Raw genomic sequence first — 27,850 nt, 5'->3', positions numbered from 1 at the left:
TGAGAAGACAGCTACTTTCTCCCCTGCAAGATGCTGCCTTTGGCATCTGACCCCTACATTTAAAAAAAAGATGGCTTCGTTCCATTCATCACAACATCACATTCCGTAATATACACAGATTTGAAGAGCGGTCATGCGCCCTAGTGGTCTTTTGGGTTAAAGGAGGTTATGGTAGCTATCCGATCACAACAAATTCTCCAGGCTAATGCAAGGGGTGGCCAGCAGCCCACGCACCTTCCATCATGAGCTCCTTCAGCTCCTCCTTGTGGTCCACGCTCTTCTCCTGCTCCTCCTGCTCTTCAAGGGTCTCCTCGTCGTCTTCCTCATCCTCGACCTGAAAGTCGTCGTCGCCAACGTCCGCCTCATCGCCTGCGCCGCCAACTTCCTCATCTGCCTGGGTGGTCTCCACCTGCACAACAAGCCCTCTGCATCAGAGCTGTACGAATAGTGCTTGCGTCGACTAGAAGTGGCATCTTCCAGGATGGCCTAAACAAGCGAGATCCTATAACGCCATGCGTGGAGAACTCAACAAGTGTCAAAAAGTTAACATGCAAAACGTGGTTTACGAAGCAGGCGACAGTAGCAACAACACATCTATTGTCGCAGCAGCCACGAATGGGGCTTTCAGATCACCAGCCAATCTGAAGCCCCCGCTTTCATCAATAGGTCCTCAGAGGCCCATATGACCATGTGCGCACTTTCGTCCTTTTTGCATTTCCTCTTCACCAGCAACAACGGAAACATGTGAAGCATGGACATTTGAAGGATGCCAATATAGCGGCAGCCAGTGGTGCGACAGATGAACTATCTGCATTCATTGTGTGACGTCATTAAACATGCTTGTGTCTGTTAATAAGGGGTGAACGGGGAGGTCAGGTCAGAATGCGTGATCTGATCTTGCATTTTAATGGCTCAGCGAACACCTGTGTTTTCGCGTGATTTTGAGCTTCTTTTTCGTCGAACGCACTGACGAAATGATTTTTTGGGGGACTCAAAAGTACGCCTTCAGCCAAATCATTTTGTTACAACACAGAATGGGCGTTGCAGATGCTGTAATGCATCATCAGATCACGCATTCTGACCTGATCCCACATCACCCCTTATTAACAGACACAAGCATGTTAAATGAAGTCACAAAATGAATGCGGATACACTCAAACCTCATTATAACGAAGTTACATATTGCATAAAATTAACTTCGTTATATCCAAAAATTCGATATAAACGTATATTCCTAACACTGTATGTATTGCAAGACTATTTTTCACTTACTTCGTTATAACCGATATATCGTTATATCAGAGTTCGTTATATCGAGGTTTCAGTGTAGCTTCACTATAAATGTTGACAAAATCTAACTACGAAACTGCAAATGCCGAATACCCATTTGTGCAAACAATTTGCTCTCAGTCGCGACTACTGACGCCAAAGAAAAAGCAACAGACTTTGAAGCAACAGCAGCCTTGGCAAAGATTGCTTCAGTGGTATATACCACTCGCTCATAACGAACCAAGCAAAAGTAAAGATCTTGTACATTCGGCCTTTCAAGGGCAACACATCCTACCACAATGAAGTCGAGAGCATGACGGAATTCCGTATAACCAAAAGAGCACATTCAAAATGAAAAGAGACACCAACCAGTCCAAACAAAACATTTATGACATTTTGGCTTCCAGCACGGAAGCCTTATTCACAATGAATGCATCACCAGAAGTGACATCACTACAAGAAACGTCTGCAGCAGCACGCCCGTGACGTAAGAATAAGAGTGTCCGCATTAACGCTTTAGCACAACACACCTTCACGAACGACCACAGGATCAATTGGGACAACGCAAGAATCGCTGCAACAGAAAAAAACGACAGCATCTCGGCTACATCTGAAATCACTTATCATACAGATCATTTCCAGCACAGTTCATCGTAACAACGAAAACCTAAACCCAATCATGCAGGTTCCTTGCAGCAATTACTCAAGCTCATTTAAACGAACGACTTTGGTAATGCATTCATTGTGAACTAGGCTCCCATGCTAAGCCGAACAATTTGTTTGGACATGACGGCGTCCCTTTCTTGTTTTAAATCCTAGCAATATCCATCAATGATTGGGAAACACCAGCACTCACGTCGATGGGGCTTCCTGACCGCTCTGAGCTGCCGCCGTCTTCCTCCTCCTCCTCTTCAGCTTTGTGGTTGTCCCCGCCGTTGGTGTGTGGAAGAGGCGAGGCTGGCCGCTCCAGAATCTCCGGTGGTAGCGAGTCCAGCAGCTGCTCAATAGGCAGCTCGCTCTCTTTCTGAAGCAGCTCCAGCTCCCGACTCTGCTCTTCTTGGTCCGTCGGCGCCGTCGTCTCCTCACGGTCTATCGTCTCCTCATCGTCGGAGTCACTTGCGTCCGGTTGGAAGTCTTCATCTGGGTGACGTAAGGCAGAAAAAGGAAGTGAGTGGCAATGAACACTTCTATTGGTAAAAATATAAGACATAAGTTATCTAAAGCGCAACATGACAGGCTGGTCTTGGCATAACCCATAAAGTGAATACGGCTTTTAGGGGCGAAGCTCCTCTTAGTCTAACCTTGTCACGCGTCCGGCATAAGGCGTAACCAGTAGTATCTCCCGAACAGTATCTCCCATCACCGATCTTTTGCAAACTGCCCACTACTTCGTCTTCGCAAGCATCCCACTATGATCCATCACCGATCCATTACTTCACCGACCATAACGCCGTTATAATGAAGGGGGAACGGAAGCCACCCTTGCAAACTGCCCACTACTTCGTCTTTGCAAACATCCCACTACGACACATCACCGATCCATCACTTCACCGTCCATAAAGCCGTTATAATGAAGGGGGAACGGAAGCCACGTCTAGCTACCACCTACGATTAATAAAATTTCTTGTATAAATATATACAGTGTTTGTCACGTCTTTGATGATGTACTGGGCTATCGCTTTGATTACTGCTGGGCGAAACCACTGAAGATTTCACGGTGTAACCATGATTGCTTCAGGAGCTTCGCCCAAGCTCTTCATCATTCCCCCGTGGATATGCTGTGAATTTTTTCATTTTTTTGTGCTGCTCTCTACTGTTTTGGTAGCGTTTTGGTAGGGGCCAGGACAACTGAAATCCTCTGAATTGAAAGAATGAAAGCCTCTGAAATCAAGAGGCACCTCGCAACTTTCCCACTAGGGAATGGCGCATGCACCGTGGCATCATGAAAAAGGCGGATTGTTGACTACAACATGTGTACCCTTGCATTGTCTAAATTGTATGTTTCATAGAAATAGCTACAAAAAGCATTTACTTATTGCACAGGAATAGGGGTGCTCCATGTATCAAGTTTGTCCCAACAGAATTAGTTCAGTGAAAAGTTTTCATTCCTGAAATAAAAAATGTGAGAGTAGCGGCCAATGCGGATGACAACTTATAACTTTAGTGTAATTTTGTCAACCATTTTTCTTAGTTTCATACCCCTCGGAAACGGACTGCACACAACTAAATTTTTGAAACGCAATCACACTCAATGCTGTACGTGTTCCTCTATGCATTGTGAATACAGGGGTGCTGCTCCTTGTTATATTATTGGCCACATATGAAACACACGTTGATAGAGGAAACAAGAATTACTTTTCAGTGAAAGATCATTAAATGTGTCAGCAGAGAAATACAGTCCCCGACCGTTTATTCGGATTCTGCGGGAACTGCCAATAAGTCCAAAAAAAGGATTCACCAGAATAAAGCACCTCGATTGGCCCAGTGGCCAGAAAAAACTTGCCAATGCGCATCTGTACACTGCATGCTTACGCGCCACCAGGTCGGCCTGTATTTCAGCCAATGTTTGGCCACTCCTGTAGGTCAGCAACAGCACTGTAATGGCCAACGCTAAATCCACATTTGATGACTGAGGTGTGGGAGGCGCGTCATCATGGCAGTCACTGTCCGCATGCGCTGGTTCGAGTAGCTGAAGGATGATCTCATTGCCCAGCTAGGCAAGAACTCCCGAGCAACTTCGGATTGAGGTCGGCCACCTTCCACCTGGCAAGAATAGCTGCTTTCTTTGCCATCATTAAGGACTTGCAGCTGCCACGTTTCTTTAGTTTTGACGGTGCACATGGAACGGGTGGCGTTGGAGTCATTTCAGCAGATCAGGCCTCGCACACCAAGCAACAAATAAGGGAGCGAGAGACGAAGGACGGGATGCAGATGAGGCCTAGCCACAGAAACATCTGACAACGCAAACTCTCAAACGCCAAAAGAGAACAACGGTGGGCTAGTTAGTATTGCAGTGCTCGTGTTGTTGTTCTCTCTTTGTCCAAGTTATAATCAGCGTCGTACTCGTATGCGCTGTTATTCACCTCAAACGTCGCACCGAGCTGACTCCGAGCTTGGCTTGGCCTGCTGTTTGGTCATGGTAGCCCTTCAATAGATACTTGAGTGGCTAAAGCCAAAAGGTAACCGTTACGTGTAGCCAACAAACGTAGCCTTCGAGATAGGCAATTACTGAGTGGATTTTGACACTGGCACGATCTCCAGCTATAGCCAGTGCAACATTTCAGTGCTGGCAACTTAGCAAAAATATTTTAAACATTGCTGGCAGCTTGTCATGGCTGTCATAGCATTCAACGTCGCACTCGATCAGCCGGCCAGAGTAAAAAAAAATCGAATGGCACACTGTGGGGCGTCCGAATTTTCAGTCATGAGTTTACATCACTTCAATGGGATGAGTGGCGGTGCCGCAAATGTGTCCGAATAAACGAGCATGTCAGAATTTTCAGCGTCCAAATAAATGGTCAGCGACTGTAAGAGAATTCATTCACCAAAAAAACAAAAACAAATCGAAAACAAAATTGTTGAACTGAAATGAACTGTAACTAAAACTCACACAGTACAACAACATCCGTTTTAGGCTGGGAATGTACCTTGGCTAACACTTACGAAAGCATCACAATCCATATGAGCAAATCACTTTTACCAATGCTCATAGTTCCATGCAAATTATTTAGCACAACGCTACTACACAAGTCAATCCCTTTGTGCTCATCATGCAACAGTGCCAGTAAGCAACCCTGAGGACAAAAATTTGTGATAAATAGCTAATTGCGCACTTGTGCGATGTGAACATCTTTCTGCAAAAAATTTGCAAATACGTGCTGCAATAAGGATGTTAGAGGGGATAGAACAACCCTACCATGGCTGCTTTGGCTGGTTTCGGTTTCTCACTCCTACCCTTCTCTGCCACGGAGACGGGTAGGCGTAGCCCGTCATTGTGACAATGCCACTCCAACAACATAACACGACTGCAGCAATTCACGTCATTGGTGCACTTTTTCAATCACAGTGCACTTCCCGTTGCGGTTTAACCTCGTTATCAAGGTCAATCTAAATAGGTCGCGAAAGTCGGAACGAAAAGTGGTCGAAAACCTATTGCGACAAACATCAACACCCGCGTGACGATTAAAGCGCTACTAGGTGAGGGGGGGACAAATAATGAAAACAAAAAATTAATTAAGCGTTTATTTTGATTAGCTTTAATTTATTTGTCACGAATTAAATTAGTAGATTACTTTAATCAAACTTTAGTCTTGGGTATGTGGTTGAGTGGCCAATTTTTTTCGTTTATTTTCAGAAACAGCGGGCACATGCAGGCAGTCTGGTAACATGGGCCAATGGTTTTGCGCATTTTGAGATGCAAATGGCGTCGCTCGTTTCTGCGCAGTAGGTTTGTGCCTGTCGTCCGTAGATATTTCCTCGCATAAGCGTTGTTTTCTAGTCGTGGTACTTGGCAGAAGGTAATATAGCCCATCGCAGCCATCGGGAACCGTTTCAGTGACTGTGTTTTGCCAGCGCACGGCCGGCGTGCTGTCGCCCTTCGGGACGATGAGCCCGCCACGCTACGCGAAGAAACGCTGCGCTGTCTACGGATGCAAGAGCAACACGTGTGCAAGGTTTGTGTGTGTGATGATGTGGATTGTGTGGCCCGTGACGGGGCGAAGAGGGAACGACAGTTCTGCTCTGCGGTACGCCTTGGAGGGGAAGACGACGAAAAGGAAGCGCGAGCGGGGCGTGCGGCTCGAGGAGTTGGAGCGCGACACAGTTGGAACGGCAGCCCCTGGTCGGCGGTTCGGGTCGCGACATCGCTTAACCAGGCGTCCGGCAGCCATGTGGACCTGGTGAGCCTGATTCCCGCTCTGTGCCCGGTGCTGACACAGAGACCGGCAGCCTAGTCTGTTCCTGGCCTGAGGTCCTGGGGCCCGAGTGGTGTCACGAGGTGGCCGCGGCTCATGTTGGCGACGGGCAGCTAACCTGCGCTGCAGTGGCCTGGTGATCTACCGGCCTGCAGTGCCATCATCACCACCACTACCACCTCGCCACGGTCAAGGCAGCGTGACTGTTGACTGCCCAAGGAGTACCGGTGACGACCGACCTCGCCGCAGCGGCAACAGTTCATAACGGCGAGTAGGACAGTTTGTGTGCGAGGCGCGTAGGACGTTTAGGATGTAAATAAGGAATGCTGTAGTGTGTTGTGTGTGAATCGTCAGAGTTATCGGTTGTGTTAAAGTCTGTGTTGTGTGTACAGAATCACCTGACTGCCGGTTGAATTATTTCGGATCCTGGGCCCACATTACACCATCACAGTGTGCACGTTGAATTGTTATGCTACTTCTGATTTCTGTGTTACATAATTATTTTGGGGTAATATCCTGTTCAACTGCAATATTTCGCCAATAAAATACACCTTATTTATCAAATCATTCTTTTTCGTCTTCCCGTTATCTTGCAGGCTTCCATTATGGAGCCGTCATAGTGATAAGAAAAAGAACATGCAGCTATAAAAAAAAAGTAAGAAGCGGCGCCCTGTCAAAAAATTTCATAATTTCGCGCCCATCGCGTCAAAACGTGACGTCATTTCCTCTTCCGGTTGTGACGTCATCCTTTTCTTTTTTTTTAATTCTGTTTGTCCCCTCCTCACATAGATGGCGACTGTTGCAACAACTAGCCACCGGCTTGACACGTGGGCTTCTACGGAAGTTACGCTACCAGTCTACATATACCTTGTCGTTATAACGTACACTGATATAGCAAATTATCGGTTATAACAAACGAAATATGAAGTTTGGTTGGTCAAGATTCATGTCAGTGTCATGCTTTTTATAACGAAACTGAAAACGCGAGAGCTGCTGTGATATCGGCTATAACAAAGAAATATATGGTTTGCGCTAGCATAAACAGCTAAATAAATATTTAAGGGCACTTAACAACCGTATTTGCTTTAAATGCAGTTGTGCATTGCTGTAAAAAGTCACCAGATGAAGATCACATCCGCCTTCAAATAAATGTGAATGCAGGCCTGTTATGTCAAACGAACTTTGTCCTCTTGTAATTTCATGTTCTCATGTTCCGATCTATTTAGTTTGAAATTCCACAAAGAGACAGGTAAGGATTAGCTTCTTTACAGTGGGTTTGAATCCTAGAATAATGCATTCTTGTATCTATGATTCTTGCGACAGTCAGATTGCCAATAAATATCGGATATAACGAACTAACTGATGGTCCGATGCTACTTCGTTATAACGAGAATTCACTGTATTGCGAAGCTTGACTGCGCATCTTGTCTTGTTTAAAGGGCCCCTAAACCACCCAGAGGTCGAAATTTAGTTGTGGTGTGAAAATTGTGCACGAGTCTACAACAAACATGTAGCCGTGAGAATTTTTTAAAACGGTGCCGTAAAAGCGGAGTTGCACGCGTTTGATGATCAAAACGCTGCGATCGCTCATTTCACTCTTTCCTTCGCTACCCTCCGCTCATCGGCTGGTCTCCTCTCCCAAAGCCACTTTGCCCTCCTCGCCGAGTGCCCCTCCCAATCTCACGTGACATACCGTCATCGCTGACCCGCTCTTCGAAACAGCGGGCACTTCCGGTTGCCGCGACTCCGTGAACTCTGTGCTTCTCGGCTATCCGCTGCTGTTGCCAGCAGGTATGTACAGGTATGGACCCTGTGTTGCGCGTTGTGGGGATTGAGGCTAGGCCGTCGCCATTGCGCGGGTTTTTCGCCTATTTCTGCCATCCTCATGTCCGATCATGTCGCTCCCCTCCTCCGCCGTCCTACGGCGCTGGGTGAGCGGGGGTGACGTTAACCCCCTCACCCCGGCGCCGGATCGCGACGGTGGCGCCACGTTCGAGTCTCGCGTGCTCGCGTCTCGCGAGCCGTTGCGCGCGGCGGGGGAGTCAGACTCTCTCTGGACCTCGTAAGGTGAGCACGTCTTTTCTTTCCTGTCCGTCGGCTCCTTTGTTTGGGCTCGCTCGGACGGAGTTCGCCAACGGTGCCTTGCGCCAGCGGCGAGCGCTTACCTTACGTTGTCCTTTCCGAACGCTAGGCTGAAGAGCGGTGCGGTGCATTCGCGCGTGGTCTTACTACGCCGAAACCGTATCTATCGAAGCCAACGCGAGCGGAGTTTGCCCTTGCTCGAGCGATCGGGCCCTGTTTTGGTCGCTGATCGTGAGAGCACGCAGCATAGTCGCGAGGGAACGTTTCTCTCAGCGGCGTGTCGCCGTGAGCCCTTTTGCCCGCGGAGACGTGCTAGCGGCACCCTTTGTGTTGTACTTTCGCCCGTGGCGTGGTTAAGCCTGTTTTGCTTCTCCCGCCGCCTTTGGGAGCGGGCGTTGTACTGCGTTTTGTGGTTGCCGCAGGCAATAAAGTGTTGCGGATTTCGAGAGCAGTACTGTGTACTTGCCGCGTTACGCTCGGCGCCTTGTTAGCGCTTGAACGTACGTGTGCAGCGGCGCGCTAGTTCACGCGAGGCGACGGCAGACGCGGCCCTGTGGCTCGCTAAGTCCGAACCCACGCTAGTGGCCGTACTCCTGTGAGATACGTGCACACTACACTGGCGCCCAACGCGGTATCAAAAGCTCATTAAGCTTTTGACTGCTCTTAGCGAGTCAGTACGCCTGTGCGTCTCGGGCTCGCCGCAACATGTCTGCTTCGCGGGATTTTTGTCCGTTGACTTTTCTGGCGGATGCCGCGTTGCACGAGAAGGAGGCCAGTGCCTCTGTCGAGGGGCACCCTTGTGCACCCATACGTGTCGCAACCCCCTGTGGGGACGACACAAAGCGCCTGCCAGCTCCCTTTGGAGATGGTGCGTCGTTGCGGACTGGGCCCTTTGCCCTACCCGAACGGTGCGCTCAGGCGCCTTCGACTGCTGCAGTACCCTTCGAAATGCGTGGCAGTTCGACGGCACAGTGCTTTCAGTCGGTTCCCTGTGGAATTGACGGGGCGCAGGCTTTGGCCCTTGCCGACTTTTGCCCGCCGTCAGCCGTGCAACCGACAGTTCGACCGCACGCTGGGCAGGCGCCTGTATTGTCGACGGTAACCGCCCCCAGTGGCAATTATGTTCGACAGCAGGCAAATCCCGCTAGGAGCCTCTTTTGCTCTGGGAATGGCGCGCAGGGCGGTGGTCCTTTTGAAACCGCTCCACTGATCGAGCTGGGAGACTGTTCACCTTCGCTCGACCGCGCCGCTAACGCACCAACGGCTTCCTGTGAAGCAGGTGCGACGCAGACGCTGCTGCAGAACGCCGTCGAGATGATCCAAGCGCTCTCGGGAGCTGTCCAAACGCTTTCGGCCGTTCCGAAACGCGCCCACCCCGCTGTTATGTTGCCTGTGCCAACATACAGCGGATACGGGGATTTGCTCAGCGCCCGAGACTACCTTGACTCTCTGTCACGTTATCAGAGAGCAATGGGTTTGGACGATCAGGAGGTGCTCGGGCGCGTTGTCCCGGCTGCACTGACTGATACGGCGGCGAGGTGGTATCGGCTTTCCGGTTACCGAGCAGCAACCCTCGAGGAGTTCCGCGCGGCCTTTCTGCGCGAATTCCTACCCGCTGACTACGAAAGTAGGATGCGGCGAGAGCTCGAGCTCCGTACACAAGCTCCTGATGAGTCGCTTCAGGAGTACGTACGCGCGATGGACGACCTTTTTTCTATCGCTGAGCCCAGGGCCTCGAACGAGGAACGCGTCGAACGGGTGATTCGGCAGGCACATCCGACCTTTTCGGCGTACCTGCGCGGCGGTCGCTTCCGCGATTTGGAGGAGCTGGCCGCCGAGGCAAAGCGCATTCAAGGCGACCTTCTCGCCGCGCGTGCCTATCGCCCGCCACCGCCAGCCAGCGAGGCCCTTGAGCCGCGCTGCGCATGGCGAGGGGCCGTGCCCCAACAGCAGCCCCACGGCGCTGCCTTTGCGGCTGCCAGTGGCTGCGCGTGGGAGTTGAGCGCTCGCGCTCTTGATCCCTACACGCACGAAAGGCGGGCAGCCTGTGCTGCACCACCTGAAACCCACACGAAGGGACGCCATCCGACCCAACGCAGTGTGGGTGACGCTCGTCGATACGTATCCTGTGATAACGTGGCGAGCCGATCACAGCAGCTCGAGGCTGCTCCGTCTCGTGAACGAGACCGAGATGGAGTGCGCTGTTTTCGCTGCCGTGAAAGAGGGCACATAGCAAGGGAGTGCACCGTATCTAGGCCTCCTGTGAGGCAGGGAAACGGATTTGCGGGTCGTTCGTGAAGGCACGGGCGGCCCAACCTTTGCTTATCCCCTCTGCGTACAGGGCAAGCAGTCTTGCTGGTACGCACGCGCCGTTCATTCCGGTCATTATTGCCGGCCGTGAATTTTCGGCGTTGCTAGACACGGGCGCTAGCGCTTCGTTGTTTGGCGAACAGGTATTGTCCCACTTGCAGAAGCATTCGGTGCGCTTGCGGGACTGCCGAACGACATTCACTCTTGCGACAGGCGTGGCCCATTCGGCTGGCGCCGCAAGGTTGACTGTCAGATGGGGAGATCGAATGAGACGCGCGCGTTTTGTTCATCTCCCAGGGCTCAATGTTCCTGTGATTCTCGGTCGGGACTTTCTTTTGAAGACCGGGATCGTTGTGGACATTGCGAATGGCGGCTATCGTGATGGGCCCTTTTCCCAACTCAAGCCGTTCATCAGCCCGCCGGCGCTTACTGTTGCCTTTGCCGCAGAAACGTCGGAACCGTGCCACGCGGAGAGTTCGGGGTCATACCCCTGCTCAACGCATTCCCCCTCTCACAGTCCCCTTTGGGAACGAGAGGCACGGCACGAACCGTGTCGCGCGCAAACTTCGGGGTCATACTCCGGCAGTACGCGCTCGTCGGCTCGAAACCCCCTTTTGGATCGACCGACACGACACGAAGAGGCACCACATCCTTTGATCGCCTGTGCGACTCATTTGGATGATACACAGAAGGCTCGTCTGTCGGCACTTTTACGGCAGTACGATGAGCTCTTCACCGATCAACCGGGCTGTACCGATTTTGTCAGCCACGTGATCGAAACTGGCGACGCGCTTCCTTTGAAGTGTAACCCCAGGCCCGTCAGTCTCGCCAAAAGGCAGATTATCGACGGCTTGCTAGACGACATGCTTTCGGCAGGCATTATTCGCCGTTCGTCTAGCTCCTGGGCGTCCCCAATTGTGTTGGTGCCTAAGAAAGATGGCAGTCATCGCCTGTGCGTCGACTATCGCCGTCTGAACGGAGTGACTCGTAAGGATGCCTACCCGCTCCCTACGATAAGCTCCATCGTAGGAAACCTGGGCGATGCACGGTACTTTACCACGCTTGACGCCTCGAAAGGTTACCTACAGGTCCGGATGGGTGAGCGTGACCAGTGCAAAACTGCTTTCACGTCCCACAGAGGGTTGTTCGAGTTCACTCGTATGCCCTTTGGTCTTTGCAATGCTCCTGCGACGTTTCAAAGACTCATGGACCGCGTCCTCGGGGAAGCAAAGTGGTCATACTGCTTGTGCTACCTCGACGACATCGTGATTTATTCACGAACCTTCGAAGAGCACTTGGCCCATGTTGCCGATGTGCTCGAGAGGGTGCGGGCTGCCGGGATGACGTTAAATTCCGCGAAAGCCCAATTAGCGCAGACCCGTATTCAGTTACTCGGGTTTACGCTGGGCGAAGGCTCCATTGAGCCGGATCGGGAGAAACTTCGAGCAATCCTCGATTTCCCCGTGCCCAAGGACGTACGTGGCCTTCGCCGCTTTTTGGGAATGGTTAACTTTTACCGTTCTTTCATTCCGTCCTGTGCCCGACTGCAGGCGCCCTTGACCAAGCTCTTGGGTAAGTCTGCTGTTTGGCGATGGGGACCTGAGCAGCAAGAGGCGTTTTGCCGACTGTCTAGCGCCATTGCGGAGACAGCGCAGCTCAGACTCCCCGACCTGACCAGACCGTTCGTTGTTCAGACTGATGCGAGCGATCTGGGATTAGGAGCCGTTCTCCTACAGGAATACGATGGCGTGTTGCAGCCGTTGGCCTTTGCCAGCCGCTCCTTGGTACCCGCGGAGAAAAATTATTCCGTTACCGAAAAGGAGTGCCTCGCCATCGTGTTTGCACTTCGGAAATTTGACGTCTACCTTGATGGGACGAAATTCGTGGTGCAAACGGATCACAGTGCGCTCAGCTGGCTGATGCGGCTCCGTGAGCCTGCGGGCAGGCTGGCGCGCTGGGCTCTCCTGATACAGCACTATGACTTTGCAGTGCAGTATCGAAAGGGGAGTACCAACGTGGTAGCTGACGCGCTATCTCGTGCCCCATTGTCTGCCGAGAACCTTGATTCCGGTGCGACAGCCGCTAGCGGTGCCTTTGCACATGCAAGTGGTGGGGGCGAAACAGCGGCTTCGCCGCCGTTCGGCGAAAGGGGCGAGTCCGCATTCGGACGAACCCTGGCTGCTATCCAGGCAAACAGCGCACCGCGAAGCCGGCCAGCGGGTGAGCTCTCCAAAGGCCACGATGCCGAGAGCGAACCCGTGACGCCGACGCAAGCGGCGGTTGCTGCGGTCCTGAGTGGGCGCGATACCAGGTTCCCCTTTGGGAGAATGGGCATCGCTTTCAGCAGACAAGAGCTACTGAAGGCTCAGCAAAGTGATCCGTTTTGTCGCGAAATTTGCGACGGTCTCAGGGAGACGGAGCGCCGTTACGCTGCTTGCCCTGCAGCGGGCGCGGAAGGGGGGCTGGAACCAGCGTGTGTCGCTGAGTCCCCCGCGGATTCATATTTGCTGGACCATGACGGGCTCCTGCTGAAATACGTAGCCACCGATGACGAGTCCATCGATCCGTTTAAGGTGGTTATGCCCAAAAGTCTGAGAGCCGCCCTGTTGCGATCCTCTCACGACGAACCCATGGCCGGTCACCTGAGTGGCTCCAAAGTTTTCGCAAAACTGAGCAAGACGGTGACCTGGCCCGGCATGAAGCGTGACGTTTATCGCTATTGCCGTTCCTGCCACGTCTGTCAAACGGTGAAGTCTAGGGGTGGTAAGCCACCTGGTCTGATGAAACCGATTGTCAGTGAGCGTCCGTGGCAAGTGGCCACCTGCGATCTAATGGGACCTTTTCCCAGAAGTAAGCAGGGGTTCATTCACCTCATGGTAGTCGTGGATCACTTTTCGAAGTGGGTGGAATTGTTCCCTCTTCGGAAGGTGACAGCGAGGGCGGTGCTCGAGAAGCTGCAGGAAGTGTTTTGCCGGTTCGGCTTTCCGGAAAGGCTCATCACTGACAACGCTTCGTATTTCACCGCTCGGGTGTTTGGTGTCACGTGCCGTTCCCTTGGAATTGATCACTGCACCACTTCACCCTACCATCCCCAGTCCAATTTGACGGAGCGCGTCAATCGTACGCTCAAACCAATGTTGGCGGCCTTTGCCGAAAGTCAAAGGGACTGGGCAGACCATTTGAACGAGCTCGCGTTCGCCATTCGAACATCCGAGAGTCGCTCGACTGGTTTCTCGCCCGCCTTCTTAAATTTTGGAAGGGAGTTGGCAAATCCGGTGACCAGTGTCATTCAATGCCAGCTCGGGGACGAGGAGACGCAGCCAGACTGTTCGGCGTACGCGTCACAGCTTCGGGACCGGCTTTGTCGAGCTTTCTGTAAAGCGAGGCAAAGTTTGGCGTCGTCTAGGGCTCAGCAGAAGGCCCAATATGACCGCAAGCATCGCGACCTAGCATTTGAGGTGGGCGATCTTGTCCTGAAGCGCAACCACGCCCTTAGCGACGCGAGTAAGGGGTTCTCAGCCTCGCTCGCTCCTAAGTGGCTTGGTCCGTACCGAGTGGAGAAAGCTTGGACTCCACTCGCGTACTTGCTGAAACATCCCATTTCGGGAAAACTCAGCCGTGCCCATATCGCAGACCTGAAAGCTTTTGTATCACGGTCTGACGAGCTCGCGCCAGCGCCCTGTGGCACTTCGCGCAAGCAACGGGGCACACCCGGTGCGGCGGACCGCATTCGGACCACGCATCCGTATAATCTGAGGAAGCGGTCACCTTTGTGATTTCGCGCCGGACGGCGGACTCTGTTTTCCGCAACCGAAGGCCCTCAGTTACTTTCTAGCCTCAGTATGCTAGCTTCTTTACGGCCAGTGCTCGTAAAGAAGTCGGCCCGCCCAGTTTGCTGCTAGTGTTTTTTTTCTGTTTTATTTGAATACTTGTGTATTTAATACGTTTTTCGGTTGTGTTTGCCGCATATTGAGTGTCATTCTGTTCTCTTTACTTTCTTTCCGTGTTTTATTTCTTGTGCCTGCGGAAGCATTCGTGAATACTGGTTGCTTTGCGGGGGGAGAGGAACGAAGGACGCTTTGCGCCTTCCCATGCGAGCGCGCGCGGTTGGCGACATGACACCACGAAAAGTGAGGCGCAGTGGCCTTGAACGGCGAACTAGCGCCGCGCTTGGCGAAAGCGCTGCTATGTGCGGTGACGTGTGTGTGTGCGTGCGTACGTGCGTGGTGCATTGGTGCGTGCCTGGAAGGAGTGCGCGTGGTGACTTCACCTCATCTACGTGGACACTCGGGTCAATGACCCGCTGACGCCGGACAGACCAGCGGTGCCCTGCTCTCGGCCGTCGTCGAGAAGCCTGGCTGCACTCTCCATCATGGCTCCTGCGCTAGGCCAGCTGACATAGCAGGTATGCCTGCGCTTTGCCGACTCCAGGATGCCTCGCAGCCAGTTCGGGTCGGCCTTATTGATTCCAAAAAAAGGCCGGCTGTCCCAGCGAGGTCTCCCGTCATTCCAGCCGAAAATTCGGGACCTACGCACCACCACCGAAGCGGCGTTCGTCGGACTCTCGCGCCAATCGTCGTCAAGAGCGACGCGCCATTGATGAGCCCGTTCCCGCCATGAGGACTTCAAAGAAGCCTCCTGCCACCGCCTCCCCTCCACGCTGTGGACGCTCTTTCGCGCAAGCATCGCGAACACTTGCCTTAACTTTCTTTACCTTCCTTCCGCAGCGCCATTTTATTGTATTAGGTGTTTCCAGCGTATTGTCTTTTGTTATTGATTTTTCTCGCATTATCATGTATTCTTTTTTTTTAGCAGCAGCTCCAGGGCTGGACTGAGGCTAGTGGTTGCTCATGGCAGTGTTATTTTAACTGCATGGGTGACCGCCGGCTGCCTTTGCAGACCGGTAAAGGGCAAATTTAGGAGAGGGGGATGTGGGGATTGAGGCTAGGCCGTCGCCATTGCGCGGGTTTTTCGCCTATTTCTGCCATCCTCATGTCCGATCATGTCGCTCCCCTCCTCCGCCGTCCTACGGCGCTGGGTGAGCGGGGGTGACGTTAACCCCCTCACCCCGGCGCCGGATCGCGACGGTGGCGCCACGTTCGAGTCTCGCGTGCTCGCGTCTCGCGAGCCGTTGCGCGCGGCGGGGGAGTCAGACTCTCTCTGGACCTCGTAAGGTGAGCACGTCTTTTCTTTCCTGTCCGTCGGCTCCTTTGTTTGGGCTCGCTCGGACGGAGTTCGCCAACGGTGCCTTGCGCCAGCGGCGAGCGCTTACCTTACGTTGTCCTTTCCGAACGCTAGGCTGAAGAGCGGTGCGGTGCATTCGCGCGTGGTCTTACTACGCCGAAACCGTATCTATCGAAGCCAACGCGAGCGGAGTTTGCCCTTGCTCGAGCGATCGGGCCCTGTTTTGGTCGCTGATCGTGAGAGCACGCAGCATAGTCGCGAGGGAACGTTTCTCTCAGCGGCGTGTCGCCGTGAGCCCTTTTGCCCGCGGAGACGTGCTAGCGGCACCCTTTGTGTTGTACTTTCGCCCGTGGCGTGGTTAAGCCTGTTTTGCTTCTCCCGCCGCCTTTGGGAGCGGGCGTTGTACTGCGTTTTGTGGTTGCCGCAGGCAATAAAGTGTTGCGGATTTCGAGAGCAGTACTGTGTACTTGCCGCGTTACGCTCGGCGCCTTGTTAGCGCTTGAACGTACGTGTGCAGCGGCGCGCTAGTTCACGCGAGGCGACGGCAGACGCGGCCCTGTGGCTCGCTAAGTCCGAACCCACGCTAGTGGCCGTACTCCTGTGAGATACGTGCACACTACAGCGTATGCATTCAAAGGATCGTCAACATGATGGACGTGTACGGTGACACGTGTCACGTCTTTTCGTTTTTCCAGTTGGCACTTTTGCAGCCCAGCACCGCACACTGATGCGTGAAAGCCATCGCAAAACACAGTCGGATTCAGTCCACGCAGCTTACCAGACGGCTAGGCACGACTGTGCTGGTACGCTAGCGATTTGGCAGTTGCGTTACGGCCACAGTTGCCTATTCGCAAGCGCGCACAAGCGGGCAGCTGCTTGCAGACTAACCGGAAGTCATTGGTTCTTGTTCGACTAATCGCAGCATCACCTGCATACCGCATCACAGATTCAACATGTTCACGTCACACACTTCGCTAGGGAGGCCGGAAATGCCCAGAGAGGAGGAGGGATTGTTCCTTGGAACTTGTGGCTCACCCGTGGCTTGTAGCGCTGCCGCATGTGGCATCGCTGATCGTGACAGCATTCTGCACACGATGTGCGTGTTTACTTGAAATGTTTGAAAAAATATCGGAGGCATTAGGGGCCCTTTTAAGGTCATATGTATGCCACAATGAACCGTGTGCCGCATGAGATTGCTGGATTTGCAGCCAACAACCGAGCAAGGCTTTCACATGTTGCTCTTGTCAGTTACTCGCAGGAGGAGCAGTAACAAAGTGTGGTGCAAGGCAGTGACAAGGTAAACAAATAAACAGTATGAGCAACGACTGTGTGGCCAAAACCATCACCGCAGGGCCAGGTCACAGTTCCGTGGTGCAGAGGCTGGCAACAGCAACTGAAATAACTCCATCATTGTTTGTTTAGATCTGGTTTAGATCAATTGACAAACTCAGTAGTTACGTAAGATACCCCATGGGAAACAATACGTCGCTTTGTAGGGGAGGAGGACTGGTCAGGTGCCGGAAAGGGGGGAACAGGAATTTTTTTTATGAAATAGAGCATCTCCCTGGCGTGCAATGCTGCGACATTCGCAAAATGTGATTTCTGTGCAACACTGACACCAACCCCGTAATTTTTGCGAGATGGGTTCTGTTACGCTGTCACATTAAAACAGATTCGAATGAGCTTCGAACATTATATCAAGTATCTGGCTTTGATTTTCTTGTGAAAAGAAACAAGATGACAATGAGCAGCATCAACTAGAGCAGCATCGACACAACTTCTGAATGTGAAGACAGAATTTATGAACACGAGGCGTCCGCCACCACTCACCGTTTGAGGACCCTGACCGAGCGGGGCTGGCAGGCGCCTGGGCCGGTGTGGTTGCCTCAGAGGCACTGCCTTTGTTCGTTGTGGTGGCCCCCATGCCTTCGCGCAGCCACGACGAGTACTTCTCCGTCTGGTCCATGATGAAGTTGAGGTGCAGGTCAAGTGCCTTCTTGCGCTTTTCCTCGAGGCGCGTTTGCTGCTTGAACTCCACCAGTTTCTCGATGTTGGCCCAGAACTGCTTGATCTCCTTGGCCACCTGGGCGGCAACACGCCGCAGCCGCTGCAGCTCCTCGCGCTCCGCCCGCTCAGCGCGCTGCTCGCGCTCCTGGTGGTAGCGGAGCACCATGCGAGCGCACTTCTTGGCCGCCGCCTTCTTCCACTTGCGCTCCTGGGCAAAGTCGGTGGCGAGCCACACCATCTCCTCGAGCAGGTAGTCCCAGTGGGCCTTGGCCCGGGGGGGTTCCTGCACCTTGGGTAGCCGGCGCGCCGACCACATGCCGTCCTTGCGCAGCTCCGCGATGCGCTGCATCACATACGCCTCCTGCTTGGCCCGCTCGACAATCTCCTCCTGGGAGCCGATGGACGAATCATAGACTGCCGATATGGAGTGCTGCCGCGTGGAGAGGCGCGACGCCGGCAGGGATAGTGAGGAGTTGGACGTGGCGGTGGCAGACGCTGCGGAAGCCGAAGGTGAGGGCGTGGCCACCGAAGCAGCAGAGCTCGCCGCCGCGGACGGTGGTTGCCGTGGCGCACCCCCCTTGCACGATGGCAGGCTTCCGCTAGACGTCGGGATTGCGCCACCCGGCATCCGCATGGGCGAGCTCGGAGGTCGCAGGACGGCGGGGGATGGTGTTTGTTGACTAGAGGAAGAGGCAGAGGAACAGGGGTCGGCCAGACCCTTGGGGCCAGGGGAAGGCACGGAGGAAGGTGGCATGGCAGGAACCGAAGGCTGACCTGCACAAAGGGGCCCAGAGCTAATAAGTTTGTCTCTTTACGATGGCCACACGAAGGCTTCCACGTGAATGGTAAAGCTTTCACGAACCAAGAAAACCAAAGCTTATATATAATCAACACGTGGTTATTCACCCACACTAAAAGCAAGGAAACCATGTGCTGAGGCCTCTGCGGAAAACTAGAAATGAGAGCAGTCACAACTTCAGTTATCCAGCGCAGTGAGTGCTGGCACAGATGTCAAAATAAGTTTAACCATATGTTCTTCAGTATACTCAGCATATTTTAATGTTATGCCACATCCAACACTGGTAAATGATGTCTAATGCAGCATCAATAAGATACTGAGGGAGCTGCAGGGACTCAATTTACTGCTGGCAACAAACAAAGCTAAAAGACAATGCACATGGGAAAGGAACTTTTTAAGTTAAGCGCACAAATAATATTTAAATTAAGTGCACAAATGAAAATCGGTAATGAAAACTTGCCAACAGTGGTATTAGAACTTCCAACCACCACATGACATGTGCTGGCATAAGACCAAAGTTGGTTGTGTTCTAGTGCCTCGTTAAAGGAGCCATGACACCTAATTTTCGATAATAATCTGTGTTATGTGGATTAATCCTTGGGCATTCACAAATAAGCTGGCGAAATTTTACCGCATTCGGTCGAGCACTTAATATATAATCGAATATCTTTATAAACACGCGAGCGGCCCGAGAGTCAGGCAACACTGGTGCACTCGCGAGCCATGACATAACGAGCAGCTAGCTGTGCAAGCGTCTGCATCGCGGCGAACGATATTGTTCCATGGTCAGCTGCACGTGATATCGAGTTATTTTAGCTTTCTTCAGCTTGGCACTGAAACTGAACGATTTGCAGTGGCTGAAACTTTGGTAGAAGACGACGGCTCCGTTCCGTGCTGCACATGACGTCACACGCGCCATTGCAAAATGGCAGTTGCCGGCGGTGGGCGGAGTTTACAGCCGGCGACTTCTAGGGCTTGTTTTGCACTGAAACATTCTTTTAGGGCCCACTTTTGAAATCTGCATAGGCATAATAGGCCCTCTACTTCTAGTTTTCACTGAAAACCACAAATCTTTGGGCGACCGTGTCATGGCCCCTTTAATGCTATGACAACACAAGTGCATCTGAAACGTACAGCTTCCTGTTCCAGTCTAACGCTTCTCAATGCTCGAAAACTGATCATCCTTTTTATTAATTCCTTAATATTATTTTCCCCATGAACAACCAATTGTGGTGCACCAGAGATTGCCGTGGTTAATACACCACTTTCAGACTAAGCACGGAATACTTATGGACGCACCAGCCCTTTTACATCCACTTATTTCAATGACATCACAGGAAAGGTGAAGACCTTTCGAATATTGGCATCTCTCAAGGGCTACGTTATGAAACTCGGATGCACAGAAGGCAGGTGCTGTATGGTTTCATGCAGAGTGCCTGCTGTGAATCACCAAATATGGCATAAGTTCACTGTTGGAGGGGATCCCCCTCAACATTCTGCACAATACCAGACACACAATACAATAAACTAATTAATCCACAGCCGGTGCACGAAAACTTACTTCGTCCACTACATCAATAAACTACCAGTTCAAAGGCTCTTCAGAATGACAAACGAGCACAACACAATCTTTTCAACAAATTTGGCCTATTGGCCGCTGATAATTCCAGACCTCACTGTGGTAATATTTTCTACCTTCAATATTGCAGGCTAACCTCAACGTCTCTGGTTGAGCCCTGGCCGTGGTGACCTTACTTCTAAGGGTGTCACTCGCAAACACTCATGCACATGGCTGAACCACAAAGAATGTTATGTGGTCAACATGAATTCAGAGTCCCCACTATGGTGCACGCCTTATGACCGGCTTGAGATTTTGACCTGTCAAACTGAAGAAGTTACTCTTTCTTTTTTTTCTTCACTTTTGGTTCTGCGGCCAAGCAAAGTAACAGTTGAAATGATCTACAGCTGCCGAACAGTGCACTTACTATCTCACAATCTGGCTTTTACAAGCCAGTGGAGACAATAACAGAACATGCAAGAGCCTTAATGAGCTGCACAGTTGCTATCTTGAACCATATTACCTACTAAACACGCTCAGATACATTAACATGTAAGCATGATATAATGTTAAATTCCAATGGTGTATTCTAAGCAGTCGACTGACTATGCAAAAGCAAGTACTTGTCTCTGGCGTAGTGTAATGTTGCCTAATCTGCTAATGGCACATAGCCTCTACCACCAAAGCAGAATAGGACCAGAAGCTCTAGCCGCAGGATGCAGAGTTACCTGCGATAACTTGCAACTACAGCAGCACCACCAAGCAGGTAAATTCATAAAAGCGCAACAGAAAGAAACACACAAAGTTTTGGTCCACTGCATTATTTTTTGCAAAGCGACTTGTACTGCTGCCTGAAATCGACTTTGGATATCCTCGTGAGAACACACGACTTGCGCCATGACTCTGTCATTAGAACAAAACTTTATCCAAAAACAGAAAAGCTTGCTTCGACTCCGCCATTGGAATTCAACACAACATACACAACATCATCGCACCGAAGCGATTGGGATCCTGTTAACACACCCAGCTATGCAACAAAGAGCCCATCTTCGTTGTCTCAGCAGATTAACATGCCCCGAAATTCGATATACAAAAAAGAAGATGTGGATAATGCGACCACTTTTGCCTTAGGTGATTCGCTAAGAACTAGGTAACGCTGAATTATTATACAGGCACTAGTACCGTATTTACTCGAATCTAAGCCTATGTTTTTTTCGAAATAACTATGTGCGAAAGTGGGGGGGTCGGCTTAGATTCGAGTACAATGATTAAGTTTTTGTTTTTTGTTTTTTTTTTTTGCCCTTGCGAATTGCGGGGGTCGGCTTAGAATCACGGCCGGCCTAGATTCGAGTAAATACGGCAATCTCCCAGCACTTCAGTCGTGTGTTCCCTTAATCTTAAGTCTCATTTTTGCGCTGTTTACTTAGTATTTCTTCATACCATCAGTAACCACCACTACAAGACAAACTTGTATTTCATAATTTTGCTAAAGTGAGCATTTCATTAGATCAAAGTTTCTGCACTCCATACCTTAGCAGCACAAGTCATTCACTTCTTTAACAGCTGTACCTTTTATAAGTTGGCAGCAATCTAGGCAACAATTAACAACTAAATACTAAAACAAAACATCTTTTTTGCAAATGGTACGGTTTTGGCTGTGAAAGCTACACCAAAAGAAGCGTGGGGTTACATGACGACGTAGGAACTAGAAAACAATGCCAAACCAATGCACGCTCGCACCAATTCCAGTAGTACACGCACCTCTTCCCGAGCAATTACACAGCATAACAGGATAGTTATAGTAAATTCTTCTGTATCACCTAGTAATGTGGCGGATAATAAGGCCTGTGGCCAGCACACCCATTGAAGTTGACATGATAGATGCGCAATGTAGGCATTTCTTCAAGTGTGTGACTTCTGAAGAAAACAAGAGAAGCGCTGCACAGAACAGATAAACGGAAGAGAGAGGAGAGAAAGAAATAGAGAAAGAAACAGACAAGAACACGGAAAGAGAGCACCTTGCTAAGTAAAACTGTGCTGGTTAAGATCATGCTGATTAAGACCTTCTAATTAGGATTGTGCTAACTAAACTTATGCTAATTAAAGCAATGCCAATTCAGACCTTGCAAATAATCTAGGTCGGCCACAAGCTCCCCTGTTAGTCCAGCCTTAAACCACTAGTGTAATGTATGTGCCCACATTTTTTTTAACCCAGACAAAAAAAACAAAGGGCTAAGTGACAGTTCACGCTTTCACTAGCACTCACCAGGAGATGCGGCAAGTTGGCTGGCAATGGCAGAAAGCGAAGTAGCTGACGCCACTGCAGAATCCGCCGCCGACACAGTCGTCGCGGAACTTGCCGCGCACATTGTCGTCAGGGACGAAGATGACAGCATGCCGGCGACAACCGTTGTGGTAACCACGGCCGCTGCCACTGCCGCAGCGGCCGTAGTCACCGCAGCGGCCGAGGAGACTGTCGCTGCAGCTAGTAATGCACTCGGGGGCCGCGTGTCTAGCAACCGGGCGGGATCCTCTTCGTCCTCACTGTCAAGCGCGTGCGCCCGCAGCAACGCCAGCAGCTGTGGCGTAGGCCGTCGCTTCCACGCGAAGTAGTCCATCATGTTGCCCCCATTCTGGAGGAAGAACAGCTCTGTCAGGTGTTCCACGTAGCGTTCCTTGTTGCGCCGGAGCTCCCGCCACCGGTGCTCATAAACCCGCTGCCGCATGGCGGGCCACTTCCTCGTTGGCTGGCGGCTGCTCCTCCAGCTTGATGCGCTTGGCCGCACGGGGCGACTCGACACCCACCAGCTGGAGGAGGCCGCCAGGCCTAGTAGGACCGGACACTGCCGCACCGCTCGTAGACGCCGTAGGCGAGGACAAAGGGGGAGGAGGGGGCAGGGGGGGCACAGGTAGCACGTTAGTAGTACTCTGTTTGGGGGGCACTGCGAACTGGGGGGGCACCGCACTCGACGCCGATGCGGTCGGCGACCGCTGAGGAGTTCGAGGGGGCGAGGGGCTGGCCATGAGGCCGCTACTGTACGAGAGCAGGCGCTGCTGTTCGTCCTGTGTCAGGGTGTCCATGACGATGGCCTGCTGTTGGGCGGGAGGCTGTGTGGTGGCCAGCAGTGCGGCCGGGCTGGTGGCAGCAAGCCGGCTGGACGAACTCGGCAGTCCAGACCCCGTGGTCGTCAACCTGCTGGTCGAAGGAGTAGACGACGGAGAGGAGTAGCCCTGCTGGCTCGCAGCCGCCAGAATGCGCACCAGGTTTTGCGAGGTGCTGGCTGCTGCCACAGCAACACCAGGACTCGTCACTGCACAGGGGCAAACAGAGGCAGTTGCATTGAATGATGAGAATGTAGAAGAAATAACTGGAAAGATGAGACTGTGACAGTAAAAACCAAGAGAGTCCATAAGACAGCACTTGGTCCGTCTCATTCACTGTACCGTGTTTCGCGCTGTTTCTCGTATCGTTGAACAAGTACCAACCGGCCCAAATACGCACTCTTGTCCATAACTACCATTTGGACAACCAAACTCCTCTTTACAAGCGAAAAATAAAACATAATCCGCCTTTTTCATTTTCCTGTGCTGCCCTCTGCCGTTTTGGTAGGGGTTTGGTAGAGGCTGGGACAACCGGTATTGCCAGAAGCAAAGCCTCCGAGATGATGAGAGGTTTCACGACTTTTCCGCTAGGGGAGAGCGCATGCACGGGGATGTCCTGAAAAAGGCGGACTCCTAACTTTGGCCTAACAAATCCTTAAAGTGCTGGCAAAGACAAGCCTTGCTTGCCCCCATTATGTGTCACCACATTTCGTGACGACATAAAACTTGAAATGCAGATGTACACCAATAATAAAGGTTGCAAAGCAAAATACCATGTACAGTAGTCACAGATTGAAACAGAACAATTTAGGGCTAAGTAAGTAACACACATACTTTTGTTTCCACCATCTTCCGTTCCGGTCATATCGGCGTAATTTCGACTCGAATGCATAAATAGGAGCCAACAATTATCTTTAGAGACCAGATTCGTCGCAACATGGCATGGTTATCTCTAGAAATTGCGCATATCAGTCGTTATACTAAAAATTTGATGTCGCGTTTGAATCCGTGAGTACTGTACATATATACAAGCAGTACAAGTCATGTAGACAGTGCTCATTTGAATAGGTGTCCTTAGTATAAAGCCTATGACAGTGAGTGCCCGATACCTGTTCACCCACTGCCTCACAATATCAAGGGCCCAGATAAGGCAGTTTCTCCAACAACAACATTCAGGACAAGCAATAAAATTCCCAACAAGCCAGACTTTTGTATAGACATTTTTGCTAACACTTTTTTTAACACCTACCTAGGCCCTTTGTCCCATTCTTTCAAGTACACTAACGCCTATAATTATAGTACGTTCATGCCACAACATTTTAACTCTACACGGAAGCTGATGGCAGCACCAACCCACAACGAAGTGCTTCACTGCGACGCCAGCACAATTCTTGAAGCATAGCATTTCTTTCGCAGTGCTGGGGTCAGCTCAGCGGAGAGCAGCTTCAAGTCAAGGATCATTGGGCAAGATTCACACGTTGTCAAATGCTCCATCAGCATCGTTATGGCGCTACTAAACAACACTCTCTCACTAGTTTCTCATAAATAATGGCATGCTGATGGCATTAGCTGATGCTCGTAACGCCACCAGCGCCACATTTTTCAAGATGCAGCATAAAGCACCGTATCACAACAGATGCTGATGACATGACATTCATCTGACAAAGCATTTGATGGCGAAGTGAATCAGTTTTAGAAAATACGGGGTGGGTCTTTATCATTTACATAAGCCTCTCGCTTAAACCGTAACTTTTTGAAGCACCCAAAACTTAGTACAAAGGGAATCATTCCGACAGCAAAGACGAAGCGACGTCTTTCGAGGAAACGGAGGCCTACCAGAAACCTGCGCCGGAATGGTGATGTTCTGGATATGCCTCCTATGGACACGTAGCCGGAGCCAGATAGTGCTGATAGGAGGAGATGGCGACCCAGTTAGGGACACATCCGAGCTGGTCACCACGGCCACCGTGGTGGGCCACCTCGTGGCCGAGGCCTCCGCAGATGAGACCATGCCGCGCACCTGCATTGAGCCACAACCGACCCGTCACAAACCACAAGCCCACCTCTAGCAGAACACCCGGGAACGGTGTCACCGACTGGGAGCTACAGCGATTTCCTGGCTATAGTCGACTACAACCTAAGAATACATGTAAGTTCCACCCACAGCCTTCACTGTCCCACCCAAGAGAATTGCAGAAATTCCCCCATGCAATTGCAATAGCTCATTTAGGTGACATCAGCACCTGTTGTGTATTTCAGGTAGGTGACTCCCATATAGGCACACATTCACATTGCTATTTTCGGTCGAAACTTTAACTTCGTGCCAAATTTCAGCAAGGATTCAGACTTCACTGCTAACCCAAAAACAGTGGTGCCTCTCACAAGTGAGATTTGGAGCAATTTTTGGAGCAGCAAAATGTTCATCTTGAAGCAGTCAGGAGCCCCTAAATATGCATTTCGGAGCACTTTGTAGCACTACAGTGAACCTCGCTTATACGTCCCCCGGTTTTTGCGACGACCCGTGTTTTACGACGAATCGTTTTGGTCCCAGCAAACCCCCCCATAGAAATAATGTAATAAAACCTTGGTTATACGATGCAATTTTTACGCCGATACCGCATCTTACGACAACTTTCCAATTCCATCCGAGAGAAAAAATCACTTTATTCGATCGGACGCCGACCAAATATTCATGAGAGCAAAATAAGAACTTAATTCCCCTAGGTTGTCAATTAGAAAAGTAGAGAGTGAGACAGCATGCCTTCTTAGAAAGGAAAATTTATTCTCCTGGCAGTTCATGCGCTTCTGTGATCCAGCTTTCCTGGCTTTTAGATCGCTTCGGGATATGCCTTGATCGCATGCGTATCCAGGTCATTACCTAGACAAGCTCTATCTAGTACAACCGAGAAGCTTCAACTGGCCGTAAAGCTCATCTTTAAAGGGATACTGACAAAATTTTCGCCGCCAAGATAAATGCCCAATTGAAAGATTGGGTGCTGAAATTTGTTGAAACAACATTCATTTCAGCCAGAGACTAGCAGAAAATAATGATTTAATGCATTTTTCGCAAATGGCGCTTCTAGCGGCCGCGCCGCGAACTAGAGAGGAAGTGACGCGAAACTCGGCGGATAATGACTCGCCAACCGTGCTCGCTGCAAAATCGCTTACCAATCGACATCGCAACCCGCCACCCGCTGCCGCGCGTCTCTCTCAACGTGTTCTCACGGTCGGAAGGTGTTCTTGAAAGAGAGGTGGAGAAAGGGAAGTGGCAGGGCAGGAGAAAGCGTGCCGGTTGCCCCCCTCTTGCTGGAGCATTCAACGTCACGGCCGTCGACAAGCGCACTGGCGTGCACGCCGCCGCGCTCTTACAATCCGCTAAAAATACGGCCAACTGCTCGAAATACGTGAAATAAATGCTGTTTATGGAACATGTCGGTCGCCCGAGTCGAATGCAAGTGTTTTCGTAGCTTTTCAAATTTTTGTTCAGTATCCCTTTAAGATCCGATATTTTCACATTTTCGGTCCATGGAAACTTTTCCTAGTCGACATACAGCTGATCTGCCTTTGTTTACGGCCTCACAGTCCAGGCCCGGAGCACGCAAAAGGATGCGACGCAGCTATTTTCACAGTGCAAATAACTTTCGCTTGACTTGAACGTTCATAACAGCGGGACATCACCAGTTCACTTCACATGAGAACAAATATGACGTGCACAGCTCAGTCGCGCACGAAAGCACCCTGCGCAAACTCGTGCTCCGTCGCCATTTGTGATGGCGATGACACTATGTCTGACTCTTCTGACGAGGCTGTTGCCGACGCAGTTTCGGTCTCACGTGCAGGCCCTTTTCAGACTCGATTTATCGGAGAAAGATGCGCGTTGGATTCGATGTCTTAAAGTTAAGGATAATCGATTCGCTCTCGCATCCTTCAACTAAGAAATGCTGCCATTTTCAAAATAATTAATCTACCTTCCTTGGAGAACCTCATGGTCGCGTCATGGGCTATTGAGACAGTCTGTTCTCCTTTTTTGGGCAATGCTGATTGCCACTGCCAATATTTTAGTTTTCGATTATACACGGCTTTGCGTGGTCCCCTCAAAGTCGTATAATCGGGGTTCCATTGTACATGCACAATGCTAAGACTCCCAGAGATTTCAAACACCTTGATCTACAGTCATCCTTCCAAATAGTAATGGCATGCTCTAAAGCATACTGCTGTGGCGACAACATGATGTTGCACACACTTGAGTGTCTCCTATCGTTAAAAAAATAAAATCAAGAATATATGGTACGGTCTATTATTAAAGAAAACACCAAATTTGTATACCAGGACTGAGCACTAGTCTATTATATGAAGGTCTGAATTTTTTTGTTTTTTTTGTTATCTATAGACTTCTGTTGCATGTAATATGTTTTTCTTCTCTGAAGCTAACGAATTATTGACGTTCTGTTGTACTGATACTAATACGGTTACCATTTGATAGTGAACCTGCGCTTTTGTGGGCAATCTTACTGCCCAGAAAATTTACTTTCCAGTTTTTCTTCAGAATACAGAAGGGCCATCCCAAGTTTACACATGTATGGACTTATCGTAAGGTCAATCTGCGTGACAGACAGGAACAGCACC

The 27,850-nt window shown here is 50.9% G+C and overlaps 1 protein-coding gene across 1 annotated transcript in view; it reads right to left on the bottom strand.

Annotated features, from left to right (window-relative positions):
• Nucleotides 1–23,342, bottom strand: part of LOC119389596 (helicase SRCAP) — a 77,137-nt gene extending 53,795 nt beyond the window's left edge. Inside the window, 5 exon segments of the mRNA XM_049414487.1 lie at nucleotides 235–409; nucleotides 2,126–2,409; nucleotides 17,589–18,539; nucleotides 22,389–22,851; nucleotides 22,853–23,342. Coding sequence (XP_049270444.1) covers nucleotides 235–409; nucleotides 2,126–2,409; nucleotides 17,589–18,539; nucleotides 22,389–22,851; nucleotides 22,853–23,203 — 2,224 coding nt within the window. The 5' untranslated portion in view covers nucleotides 23,204–23,342.
• Between the last annotated feature and the right edge of the window lie 4,508 nt (nucleotides 23,343–27,850).

This window comes from Rhipicephalus sanguineus, chromosome 4, assembly GCF_013339695.2.
Source record: "Rhipicephalus sanguineus isolate Rsan-2018 chromosome 4, BIME_Rsan_1.4, whole genome shotgun sequence".
Classification (NCBI taxonomy): Eukaryota; Metazoa; Arthropoda; class Arachnida; order Ixodida; family Ixodidae; genus Rhipicephalus; species Rhipicephalus sanguineus.
This window is presented reverse-complemented; position numbering and strand designations above follow the sequence as displayed.